The sequence below is a fragment of the Arvicola amphibius genome, chromosome 3, assembly GCF_903992535.2.
Source record: "Arvicola amphibius chromosome 3, mArvAmp1.2, whole genome shotgun sequence".
Taxonomy (NCBI): domain Eukaryota; kingdom Metazoa; phylum Chordata; class Mammalia; order Rodentia; family Cricetidae; genus Arvicola; species Arvicola amphibius.
In genome coordinates, this window is record NC_052049.1 from 68,476,663 (window position 1) to 68,490,079 (window position 13,417).

General features: G+C 39.5%; 2 protein-coding genes across 7 annotated transcripts in view; both read right to left on the minus strand.

Annotated features, from left to right (window-relative positions):
- Fam172a (family with sequence similarity 172 member A) overlaps positions 1–13,417 on the minus strand; it is a 442,895-nt gene that overhangs the window by 97,085 nt on the left and 332,393 nt on the right. The window lies entirely within an intron of this gene.
- Pou5f2 (POU domain class 5, transcription factor 2) lies at positions 12,410–13,408 on the minus strand. Its single transcript, XM_038321154.1, has one exon. The coding sequence runs from the start codon at positions 13,406–13,408 to the stop codon at positions 12,410–12,412; it is 999 nt and encodes a 332-aa protein (XP_038177082.1).

Sequence of the window (13,417 nt, forward strand, 5' to 3'; positions counted from 1 at the left end):
GTTCTTTTATTTTACAGGACTGTTTTAGCTATCATGGACTTTTGTTTTTCCATATGAAGTTGAGTATTATTCTTTCAAGGTTTGTATTGAATTGTGTTGGGATTTTAACAGGAATTGCACTGAATCTGTAGATATAAGATGGCCATTTTTACTATGCTAACTCTACTGATCTATGAGCATGGGAGATCTTTCCATCTTCTGATATCTTCAATTTATTTCTTCAAAGACTTTAAGTTCTTGTCACACAGGTATTCCACTTGCTTGATTAGAGTTACAACAAGATATTTTATATTATTTGAGTCTATTGTAAAGGGTGTTGATTTTCTGATTTCTTTCTCAACCTGTTTATTGTTTATATATAAGAAGCCCCAGAGTTTTTAGCTGAGACATATTTTCAGATTTCTAGAGAAGAGACACTGGGTACAGGCCAGTTGCAAAGGGCGTGGTTGGTATGTGTAAAGCTCTGGATTTGGTTCCCAGAAAATCCCTACACACACACACACACACACACACACACACACACACACACACACACACACACCCTCTTCCTGATAAGGTATTTATAGAAGAGGGATATTATCTAGATAAGTGTCAAAAAGATAGAATGCAGATCTGAAAGTGTGACTCCATGTCTAAGGAGTTTTCCTTTTTATCATGTTATTATCTTCTATTTCTTTGTAGGGAACAACAGTCTTCTGTCTGACTGTCTTCTTATATCTATTTCCCAGTACAAACCTAGATTTTCCCCAGGAGTGGTAGGTATTATGGATTGAACTGTGTTCCTTTCAAGTTTATATTCTAAGTTTTCATATCTTAAAATATGATCTTACTTGGAGATAAGGTCTTTATAGATATGATAAATTTAAAGGAGTTATTACAGTAGGTCAGGCACTAAGAATATCAATATGATTAGCACCTTTATATAATAAGAAAATATAAACAAAAATATGCATAGAGGGAAGATGACAGGAGAGTCACAGAGAGGTGACTTCAAGCAAGGAAAGAGTGGAAGGTACCCTTGTTTACAGCTTGTCAATGAAACAGCCCTCCCAGACATTCATTTTAGACTTTCAGTCTCCAGAGACAATAGTTTTCAGCTTAAGCTATCTACTCTGAGGTACCTTGATAGCTCTAGCAAGCTGGAATAGCGGATCTTAGAAAAGTCAGTGAGTACATGATTATTAATACTGGTCCAATTTCTGTTACTGCAACAAATACCTGAGATAATCAATTTATGAGGAGAAAAGGTTTATCTAGGCTCACTGTTTTGAAGAGTTCAGTCCATAGCCAGTTGGTCCTGATTATTTTGGACTTTAGGTGAAGAACACAAAGTAGTAGGAGCATGTGGTAGACCAAAGACATTCCTCTTATGTCCAGAATGCAAAAAGATAAAGGAGAGGTGCCAGGTCCCATTGTCTCTTCAAGAGTATGCTCCAAAACAAATGAAAGCCCTTCTATTAGGTCCCACTTCCTAAAGGCACAGCCATTTCCCATCTGGACCAAGGTAGAGACCAAACCTTTAATGTGTAGACTTTTAAGGACATCTTGACTTTTCTACATCTACATGATAGCAACGTTCAATGAAGAGATTGTATGAAGAGTGTGAGAAACCAGCTTGTAGTTGGGAGCAGGAAATGAGAAAGAGCTGATCAAGAAGGCAAGCTTCTGTGCAGCTCAGTCTGACAAGTGTGCCACCTGCTCTTCACATTTGCACTCTGCATCACCAACCTCTGACATCAGTGCTAGTTATGTTGCTTTGTTCTTACTTGTGGATATTATGTACTTGCAGGCTAGAAACAAGAGAGATCATTAATTTAAACTATATAATGCTATCTGGTTTTCAGAAAGGTTTGATCCTTCAAGTGAAACCATTATCATTTGTTCCATTACCTAGCTAACAGATTTTTATAAATCTCCCTCACCTCCATTATCTTTTGAGACAGAGTCTTAGTAGTTCAGTCTGGCTGTGAACTGAGATCTGCATACAGAGATCTGTGTGCCTCGGCCTATGGCTGCAGGGATTATGGTGTGTGTCACCATACCCAGCTTTATATTTATATTTCAACCACTGTCATCAGCAACTGAGACTAATGACTGCACTCTCTGCTCGCTTACTTAGCTTGGGTTACCAGTTGTTAAATGCTTTCCAGTTTACAGAGTTGCAGAAGAATGATTTTTGTAAGCGTTAAGCAAATCATAGGTAGACTATGACAACAGCATCACGAGGAAACAATTATTGAGTACTGAGTAAGAGAGATCTCCTGAGGATTCTTTCGATAGTTTCCAAATTTATTCTTACCAACTTCTACCATGATGTTCCTGACAGATGAAAACCAAGGCTCTTGAATGAAGTAACTGTTTAAAGTAACAGGGACTGCTGAACCCAGACTGAAACCTAGAAAAAAATGCTTATATGTATATGTACACTAAGTAATAAATAATCTACTATCTGACTATGTAAACATCTCAACTTAGTTTAAAATTTAGTTCATTTATGGGAGAAAGAGGATCTCCAAAAATATTCCCATGCTGAGGTATTAATCCCAGGTTATGACAGAAATAAGGCTCTTTACAGACAGGTAAGCAAATACATGAGCGGTGTGAGCAAGACATGCAGAAGAGGATAATAAAGATAAGAGAAGGATCCATGAATCAAGGAGACAAACCTTGAACAGATCCTTCTCTCAGTGCTCTCAGAAAGAACTAACCATGCCCACACCTAGATCTTACGTCCAGACTCCAGAACAGTGTGGAGATAGATTTCTGATGTTTAAACCAGCTAATCCAGCATATTTTGTTTGACAGTCTTATATAGTGCCATACCAACATAGATTTGTTTTTAGCTAAAAAAGTTTATAATTGGATTAAGTAGATTATAAAATAATAAAAGAGAACAGGACACAAAGTAGGGAGAAGAATGTGTTGGGGAAAGTCCTGGGTGAGTTGGGAGTGGGGACAGGGGTGCAGAAGATAAAAATAATGGTATACTTGTATGAAGTTCTCAAAGAATAAATAAAACATTACAAAGAAACAAAAACTATTGAAATAGTTTGCACGACTACTAAAAGGACAACAGAGATCAACTGTCTTTGAGAAGGCTGTGCTCATCTGAGTACTTCTCAGTTTCTTAAACACTGCACCTAAGTCTCTAAAAGTATCTTCAATAAAACTCCAATTCTGATACATAAAATAGATTTTACCCTACTCAATAAGGAGTTTTAAATTTGTGAATTATTACCCATTCAAAATCAATAAATCAAACTAAATATATATATGTCATAATACTGCCCTGACAATTGTACCTCGTACTAGGAAAGGTCTTAGTTTATATATGCTAAACCCTTGCAGAAGGAATTCCAAACAAGCTGGGCATTTTTAGAAGGAATGAATTTGAAATGCAGTGACTTTTTCAGAAGGCCCCAAATTTTCCTGTTTCAACTGAGTCTTTGGCAGGCAGGCAGTAGAAGACTGAATACCAGTAAGTACAATCAGTTTTATTTTGTCATTTTGTTGGAAGCCAGGAGGAGGGAAGCCTAAGATGTCCAACCAAACTCAAGCCAAAGTAGCTAATTCTGTGTAGAATTCACAGCAGGTCGTCTAGCTGCAGAGAGGTGGCAGAGTGGCCTCTCCCTGGGCTTCCTGTAGTGTTTTTCTTCTCTTATGTCACCAGGGCTTCGTTTAAGGATTCTACTGGGTACCAGGATGGCTTCAACTGGATGGAGATAGAATCTTAGAAACCGACCCTGCCTTTCAATTTACAAATGCATAGCTTTCATTTGCATTTTTTGGTTGCTTCAGAAATGACAAGCATGGAAGATTCTGTGCTAAAAGTAGAATGTTGTATTTTTGGATATTTTTTAAAATTGAAAATAAACATTCGGAAACACAGAAATGATTTGAGTTATATTACACTCTAAATATGGGTTAACTCCACAAAGGTATATAAACACACAGATAGTAATTGTGAATTACTCTGGTGCACAAGAAAACAGACATATGGCAGGTGTCTACACTTCCTGAGCAACACTACACTCTTCTGAATTAACAGGCATTCGGTTTTTAAAAAATCCCTGAAATCTTAATTTTCAGCAATGTCTTCTAACCCCAAACATACTAGATTTGCGTGTGTGTGTGTGTGTGTGTGTGTCTATGTATATGGTGTAGTACTCCTGTTTAAAGAATTGTGTTTTATAGAAATAACAAATACAAGCAAAATTGAAAAAGATTACATTTGTTCTTTTAAGACATACTTTATAACTAGATATTACTATTTTACAGACAAAGATGATTGTTATAAAGGTATGACTCTGGATTGTTAAACTGTACAGATGTTCTTAAAAAATAGTTGTAGGTAGGGATGTATGTAAATTTGTAAATGTAAACAGACTAAAAGACAAAAACCACATGATCATCTACATTCCTTCATGATAACAGCCCTCGAGAGACTAGGGATACAAAAGACATACCTCAAAATAATAAAGGAATACACAGCAAACCTATAGTTGACAGCAACTTAAACAAAGAAAAGCACAAAGCATTCCCACTAACATCAGGAACGAGACAAGCATGTCCACTCTCTCCATATCTACTCAATATAATACTTGATGTCTTCGCTGGAGCAATAAGACAGCTGAAGGAGATCAAAGGGATACAAATAACAAAAGTAAAAGTCAAAACGTCTTTATTTACAGAAAATATGAGTTTATACAAAAAAAGACCCTAAAAATTACACAGGAAATATCTACAGCAGACAAAACCTTCCAGAAAAGTGAAAGAATTGTGTGATTAAAAACTTCACACACTAGGGAAAGAAACTGAAGAAGATATCAGAAGATGGAAAGATCCCCAATGTACATGGATTGGAGGATTAACACAGTGAAAATGGCTGTTCTAACAATCTTCAGATTCACTGTAAGTCCTTAACAAAATACCAACACAATTCTTCACAGAAATTAAATGGACAATATCCAGTTTATATAGAAACACAAAAAACAAGGAGATGCTAAAAATTGTGAATAACAGAAGAACTGCTGGATCATCACCATCTCTAATTTCAAATTGTACTGCAGAGCTATAGTAATCAAAACAGCATGGTATTGATATAAAAAGACATACAAATAGACAAAATAGAATTGAAAACCTACTCACAAGTGCACACATCTGATATTGATAAATAAACAAGAAATGCACACTGGAAATAGACAGCTTCTTTAACAACTGATGCTGGACAGACAGGATGACTACATGCAGAAGAATAAAATAGATCCATTATTAGTACTCTGCATAAAGCCTAACTCCAAAAATACCAAGTACCACAATATAAGACAAAATACACTGAATTTGATAGAACATAAAGTGGGGTATAATTTTGAATTCATTAAATAGCATAGACACTAAGAGCAACAATTAGTAAATAGGACCTATGAAACTGAAAAGCTTCTGCATAGCAAAGTACTATGGACAAAGTATCAGGTTACAAAATGGGAAAAGATTTTTTTAACTGATTATACATCCACTAATATACAAAATATACAAAGAACTAAAAAATCTGGACATCAAGAAAATAAATAATACAATTAAAAATAGGGTACAGATCTAAACAGAATTTTCAAAGGAGGAAATCCAAATGGCTGAGAAACACTGAAAGAAATGTTCATCATTTTTAGTCATCAAAAATGCAATTCTAGCTACTTTGAGATTTCATATGACTTCATTAAGAATGGTCAGATGAATTTTTAAAAAAATGACATCTCATTGTGGCCAAGAGAAAGGGTACCACTTATGTACTGCTGCTGCTGGTACAAATTTGTCCAGCCATTATAGAAACCATTGTGGCCATTCCGTAGAATGCTAGAAATAGATCTACCTCAAGATCCAGCTACACCACTCTTGGGCACATATCTAAAGGACTCTACATCTTACTACAGAGACACTTGCTAATTTATCCTCATTGCTGCTCTATTCATAACAGCCAGAAACTGAAAACATCCTGGATGTTTGTCAATGGATGAATAAAGAAAATATGGTACCATTAACATAATGTAATATCACTTATCTATTTCAAAAACAAAATCATGAAATTAACAGATGAATAGATTAACAGATGAAAGGATGGAGCCATAAAAAAATAATTGCGTGGTAATCCAGCATCCCCAAATCCCAAATATGCATTTACTTATATGTGTATGTTAGCTGTTAAGTCTTAGAAAAGAAAGCTACAATGCCTATAACCACAGAAGCTAGGAATAGCATAAGAGATTCATGGGAGGGAAGGATCTCACAAGGAAGAACAAAAAGAATAGTTACAGATGGACGGGGTGGGGGATGAGACTGGGAAAGTAGGACTAAATGGAGTTGGGGAGGGAAGAGGAGGGTAAGGTCATTTGAAGGGTTGTAAGGAAACCTACTACATTAGAGGCTTAAAATATAAACATATATGAAAGAAATATGGATAGAATCACCAAATAATGGAGGAGAAACAGTTCCATTTGGACATCTTTTGCAATTCAGTGAAACCTTCATTGCCAGAAATGGATTACATCTAATTGAGCTGTTGGCCAAAGAAGCCCATGGAAACCCCCAAACAACTCAGATATTGCCATGGCTATAGGTTCCCTTCCACAAACTAATAGTAATGCCCTATTGCTGAAGACAACACCTACATATCTAATTGAATACAGAAAAGTTGAGTTAGTGCCTAACTAGAGCCTTCACCCCTATTGACTAGTGTTCATAATACCAGAAGTTACTCTGTATACATCGGAGGAGAAAGGTAAACACTAACACAGCCACAAAGCCTTCTATTTACAATGATGACATGCTTGCATGAAGTCTGGTACAACAGTGGCAAAAAAGTTGTGGGGGCAACCAACCACTCCTTGTTTCCACTCAAGGCCATTCAATGAGATGACCCATGCCAGATGATCTTCCAACGGTCAAGAGCCTGAGACTATGTAGGCCATGGACCTAGGGCAATACGAAGTACTACTGTTCAGCTAAAAGAACTTAAGAGTTTATTTATTATACTCATAGATCAATGTCTTTCTCAGTCATCATCAGAGAAGTTTCCCCTTGTAGTCGATAACTGGACAATGTGTGGAGAGTAAGAAACCTTGGAACATTCAGTCCTAAATGGAATTTCTCTATCAGCTATCTCTCCTTGGTGCTTAGGAAAGACTGCAGAAGAGAAGGTGGACAGATTGTAAGAGTCAGTGGGGATGGAGAACACCAAGGAAACAAGGTCTTTCAGAAACAGTAAGATTGACACACATGAAAACTCAGACTGCGGCAGCATGCACAGGGACAGCACAGGTCCAAGTGCTGATAGTGAAGTGGACATGAGCTCCTTCCTGAATCACAGCTATCTTCAATTAACAACTGATGGCAGAGGAAAAAGAAAACTTAGTTTTCACTTTTCTCACTGGTTATCCAAATCACATGTAAAGGAGACCCCAGGCCCAGCAACAGAGAAGCCAACACCAAATGAGCCCAATGCTATTTTTGGAGGATTTTTGTCTCTCAATGCGTTGTCTGGGGGATGTTTTCTAACCTTACTTTTGCTCATATATTATGGTTTCCAGTTTTGTGTTTTGTGGGACTTCCACATGAGCAAATGTGTGTGCCTCTGTGTCTGTATGTGTTTTCTGTGCATTTCCTGTCTCTTTTTCTGCTTATTTTGACTGGGTCTATCATTTTGTTGTTGCCTGCTTGATTTTTAATGAGATAGAGGAAGAGAGAGAAAGAGAGAGGATTTGGGTCAGTGAAGAGGCTTTGGGAAGAGCTGTGGGTGTGAAGACATGATCAAAATATATTGTATAAAAATTTATTTTCAATTAAAAAGAAGAAAAAAACCCTATTTCTTAGGGCTGAGTGTGATTGGACAAGAGTATAATCCTACTTCCAAACTAACATGGGCTATATAATGATTCCTGAGTCAAAATAACAAATACATGTTTGTTTGTTTTTTTAAAGGAACAAAAAGAATGTTGTAATGCTTATTTTTATCTCTGAATTTTTCACATATGCACACAGGTAACTTCTCATAAATATTCTTACATGTTAAAATGATGGATCATCCCAGAGATACAAAGTAAGAAAGAGAACCCAAAGAGTAACACAGATACCCCTGGGAAGGGGAAATAGACAAGATCTCCTGAGAAAACTGGGAGCAAGGGGGTGGGAGAAGGGAAGGTGCAAGGGGAGGAGGAGAGGAGAAAGGGAGAGGAGAGGAGAACTAGAGGGAATGGGATGGTCAAGATGGGGGAAGGACAGAGATGGAGAACAGCAAAGAGATATCTTGATTAAGAAAGTTATTATGGGGCTAGCAAGAAACCTAGCACTAGAGAAATTCCCAGGAATCCACAAGGGTGACCCCAGCTAAGACCCTAAGCAATAGTAGAGAAGGTGCCTGAACTGGCCTTGCCCTCCAGTCAGATTGATGGCTATCTTAAATGTCATCATAGAATCTTCATCCAGCAACTAATGAAAGTAGATGCGGAGAATCACCGTGAAGCATTGGACTGAGCTCCCAAAATGCAGTCGAAGAGTGGAGGAGTGAGAATATGAGCAAAGAAGTCAAGACCATGATAAAGATACCCACTGAAATAGCTTACCTGAGCTAATGGAAGCTTTCCAACTCTGGCCTGACAGCAAGGGAACCAGCATAGGATCAAACTAGGCCCTCTGAATGTGAGTGACAGTTGTATGGCTGGGGCAGACTGTGGGGTCACTGGCAGTGAGACCAGGATGTATCCCTACTTCTTGCTCTGTTTTTTTGAAATGCATTCTCACTAAAGGGATACCTTGCTTAGTCTAGATATAGTGGGGAGGGCCTTGGTCCTGCTTCAAAGCAATGTGCTAGGCTTTGCTGACTCCCCATGGGAAGCCTTACCAGCTCTGAGGAGTGGATAGGGTGGGATGCAGTGTCGGGGGCAGAAGATGAAGGGAGCAGAAGGAGGGGAGGGAGTGGGAAATGGATTTGGCATGTAAATGAGAAAAGATAATTTTTAAAAAATAAATAAATAAGATTGTGAAATGGAAAAAGACCAGAAATATACGGTGATAGAAAAAAATGATGGGTCATAGAGAAATTAAAAGGTTTTCATGTGAATTATCTAACAGTCTTTCATGACGGTGAGACCAATTTGCATTCCAGTGAACTGAGAAGTCAAATTTCTTTTTTGATTTTTCCCCCATCATACTGTATAAAGTACTGTAGTTTTTACAACATCTTGTATATATAACTAGGGCACCACATCAAATTAAAGACTTTTGTACATCACAAGGACAATATGAAAACTAAAAGGACAATCCACAGAAAGAAAATATTTGCAATTTACATATCTGATAAAGGTTTTAACATCTAGAATATATAAAGATACTAATTTAAAAATGAGTAAAATAATTGAATCATTTCTTCAAGAAGAAAAAATAAATGGACAATTAGCATATGAAAAGAAGCTCAATATTATTGGTGAAATATCATTCATTGGAGAAATGCAAACATAAACCACAGTGAACTATCACTTCGCATCTACTAAGATGGGTGTAATGGAAAGAATGATTGGGGATAAAAAATGTTGGTAGAAATGAGGTGAAACAGAACCCTCTACGTTCCTAGAGGGGATTAAAAGTGGCACATGTGCCGAGGAAGACCTTCGGCAGTGTCTCAAAAAGTTAATAACCCTGCAATAGCTGGCAACCAGCAGGGAGCCACAGCCAGCCAGCAAGCAGACTAAGAGACTTCAGAGTGCTCGTCTCTAAACAGGACGTCTGTATTAAACCAGTCCCTAAGGAAACAGTGTTCTCCGGACACAGCCGGGCATCTGCACGGGCATCTACAGGGGCAGCATGTGCGAACCCCGTGCAAGCTCAAGGTGGGCAGTATTCCGAGCCCTAGTTGATGGGACACTGGCATTCAGTAGCTCTGGGAGGAGAGTCAGTTTTCTTTAATGACATGACCTCAGGTAGGTGGACCACACTCCACGGCAGACCTCACATTGAGGACAATTTGGGCAACATCAACTGGACTAGATGGGAGCAATAAAAAACAGATAGAGCGGACAGGCTCTAAAAAGTTGGGTGAGTGGAGATATGGGGAGGGCTCTGGGAGGAATTGGAGTCTGGGAATGAATATGAACAGCATATTGAATGAAATTCTCAAAGAATTAATATGTTATTAAAAGAAAATAAGTAAGAAGTTGATAGAACCACTCAACTCAGCAATTCCATTCCTAGGCATTTACTCATGAGAACTGAAAACACGGATTCAATAGATTCTTTACTACAGCTCTCCACAGCAATATCATGCTTGGTAGCCAGCAGGTGAGAATAACCAAAGAGTTGAGCCAATACCAAAACCATTGCATATTTATGCAGGGGAATACTGTCGAGCTGTAAAAAAGGACGGACTTTGACAGACACTGCAGAATATACGAGCCTTGACAATGTGCCAAGTGAAATAAGCCAGACACAGGGAACAATTATGTGACTCTATTAATACAAATATCTACAATACACAAATTCACAGACACAAAGCAGATGGCTAGGGTTAGGAGGTCACATTTTAGAGCTGTGACACACAATTGCAATAGAATGGTAGTATAGTTGCACATTATGATATAATTTAGTTGAACAAACTGAATTTACACTTAAAAATGGCTGCAATGGCAAATTTTACCAGCCATGCTAGTTTATAGTGAAGTATCAGTTTCTATGAAGAAGAAGCAAATATGAACTAGAAGCCTTAGGTTTGTGCTGATCAAATCAGTCATGGAATTTGAGGCACAAGCTCAGAATGTAGCTTGCTCTGGCTTCTACTTCTGACTCCACAGAGGCACCTCTCCAATAGGCGCCAGAAAACAGAACAAACAGCACCAGAAAACACCACATTAAAAAAGTAGTCATTTCAAAAACACAACAGAAACAAGAATAATGAAAAGAACTAGAGTAAACCAGGAAGAGGCCATGAATAAAAATTAAAACCAAAGTTAACTCAGAAAACAAAGTGCAAAATAAAAGTACTAAGGTATGATCTTTGCAAATACCCTAGATAAATCATTCAAAAACGATGAAGAAAATGCGTGCCAGAGAAGCTGTCCAGTAAGCAGAGAGTCTTTGTCTCAGTTATGTCACGGTGATGGAATTTTAATATACTCTGCATACAACTTTATAGCAGAGAACTCAAAAGGCAAAGAGAGTTAAAAAAATTTTTTTTGATACTGGGATCAAACCCAGGGATTTTGCATGCTCTATCCTCAAGCAACTTTCCCCAGCCCTAAATAGGAAGATTAGTAATTGATCAGAAACAAAGTGGAAAAATGGAAAAAAGAATCAGTTTCGAGGAAAAGGGACTTGAGTGCCTATCGGGAAACAGTCCTGTGGAGTCAAGTGTGGATAGCAGGCAGAACAGAACTCTGGCCACCAATAGTCAAACCACCAGGAACTATTGCAAGCACGATCCTAAAAGCATGTCAGCTCAAAACAAAGTACCAGGTATTCCCAAAGAACAACCCAAAAGGGCTGGAAAGATAGCTCAGAGGTTAAGAGCATTGCCTGCTCTTCCAGAGGTCCTGAGTTCAATTCCCAGCAACCACATGGTGGCTCAGAGTCATCTGCAATGAGGTCTGGTGCCCTCTTCTGGCCTGCAGGCATACACACAGACAGGATATTGTATACATAATAAATAAATAAATAAATAATAAATAATAAATAAATTTTTTTTTTTTTTTAAAAAAAGAACAACCCAAAAGATCCGGAAGAAACAGAGTTGGGGCTGCGGACTGTGGTGGTCCAGCTTGCCAACCTCAGTAACAAACAGGTTTAGGTTAGAATGACTTCAAAGTCAGGGTAAGCAAGAAGGCCCAGGACTGCATAGGAGGAGGAGGTGGGGACCCCAGCACACTGGCTGCAAGTGAAAAGGTAGGTGGGGAATGGGGTTTGCAAGGCCGCTCCTGTGTCTGAAAGGGTTCTGTGCTGATTTCCAATTCCATTTCTCGGCCTTTTCCGAGGAGTAACTGTTACCTTGGATTTTGTGTCTGTGCAAAGGTCAGTTTGTTTTTAATAAAAGCTGTTACTTGCATCTTGAATTTTATACTGTGTTAATAAAGAAATAAACTCTTTATAATTCCTGAAACAATAAGGAACAATGGACATGTCTTTAATTAATAATAAAGAGAAACAAATGTTGAAGCCACAAATATATTGTAATGCCAACACCAGGGACAAACAAAGGGAAAAACAAAATGAAGCTAGTGATAAGCTTTAACTTTCTTCCCAACCCTTCCAAAGGAATTCCCACCCTCTCCCTTAGCTTGTTTAAATTCTTTAGGCAGAGAACTAAAGGCTAAACCCCCTGAAACAAAGACCCCTCCTCTCTATTCTCTGATCTTCCTCCTGCAGAGTAGGCCCCTCAGCTTGACAGCCTGGGGAGGCTCAGAGTGGTGGCTGGGGCAGACAGAAGGGCTCCTCGCACAGGAAATGTGGCAGAAGAGTACAGGGGTGTAAGACATGATCCTCCATAGTGGGGGAAATCAAAGTGGAGCCCCGGTGCCAAGGGAAAGCACACTGGTGGCCCTGGGAAGGGAGGCCCAGTTGCCCCCCCATTCTCCCTCTGGGAGGTATCATTGGTTGGCCAACTGCCCATCTGGCTCCGGTTAGAAAACCAAACTTGGACCAGATCCTTCTGTAGCCGGAGGCGCCCAGCAATATAGCTGATTTGTTGAGGCGTGGGCTCTGGACACTGCAAGAACACTTTCTCCAGATTGCTCCCAATGCGTCTCTCTCTGCTAGCACGTCTCCGCTTCCGGGCCTGCTGCAGGATCATCTCCATTCTGCATACGCCCAGAAGGTTCTTCTCATCTACTTCCTCTAGCCACATTTTCAGCAGGGGTCGCAGCTTCCACATGTTGGCAAGGCTGAGCTGCTGGGCCTCGAAGCGGCATATGGTCGTCTGACTGAGAACCTTCCCAAACATAGCTCCTACAGCAAAACCCACATCAGCCTGTGAGTACCCCAGGGCCATCCTCTTCTGTCTCAGCTCCTTGGCCAGTTGCTCCATCTCTTTCTGTATAGCTGAAACGTCCTCTGGCAGCGCCAAATTTGGCATGTACCTCAGGGCGATGTAGGGTCCTGGGCAGGCATCCTCTGAGGAATTCTGGGACCAGGCCCTTGCTTCACTAGCTCCACAGGGTGTTCTCTCACCTCGGAATTCATAAGGTGAAGGACCCAGAGGCACTCCCCACACCTCAGAGCCTGGACAGATGACTGGTGGCCGCACCATTAACCTGCCTGTAGCTGCTTGGCTGCTCAACCAGATTGGGGTGTCAACTCGCATGGGAACTGGCCCTTCCAGGCCGCCACCACTATTGCCTGGAAGAGGATAAACGTTTAAAGACTTGCGGACGGCCATAGGGTGAAC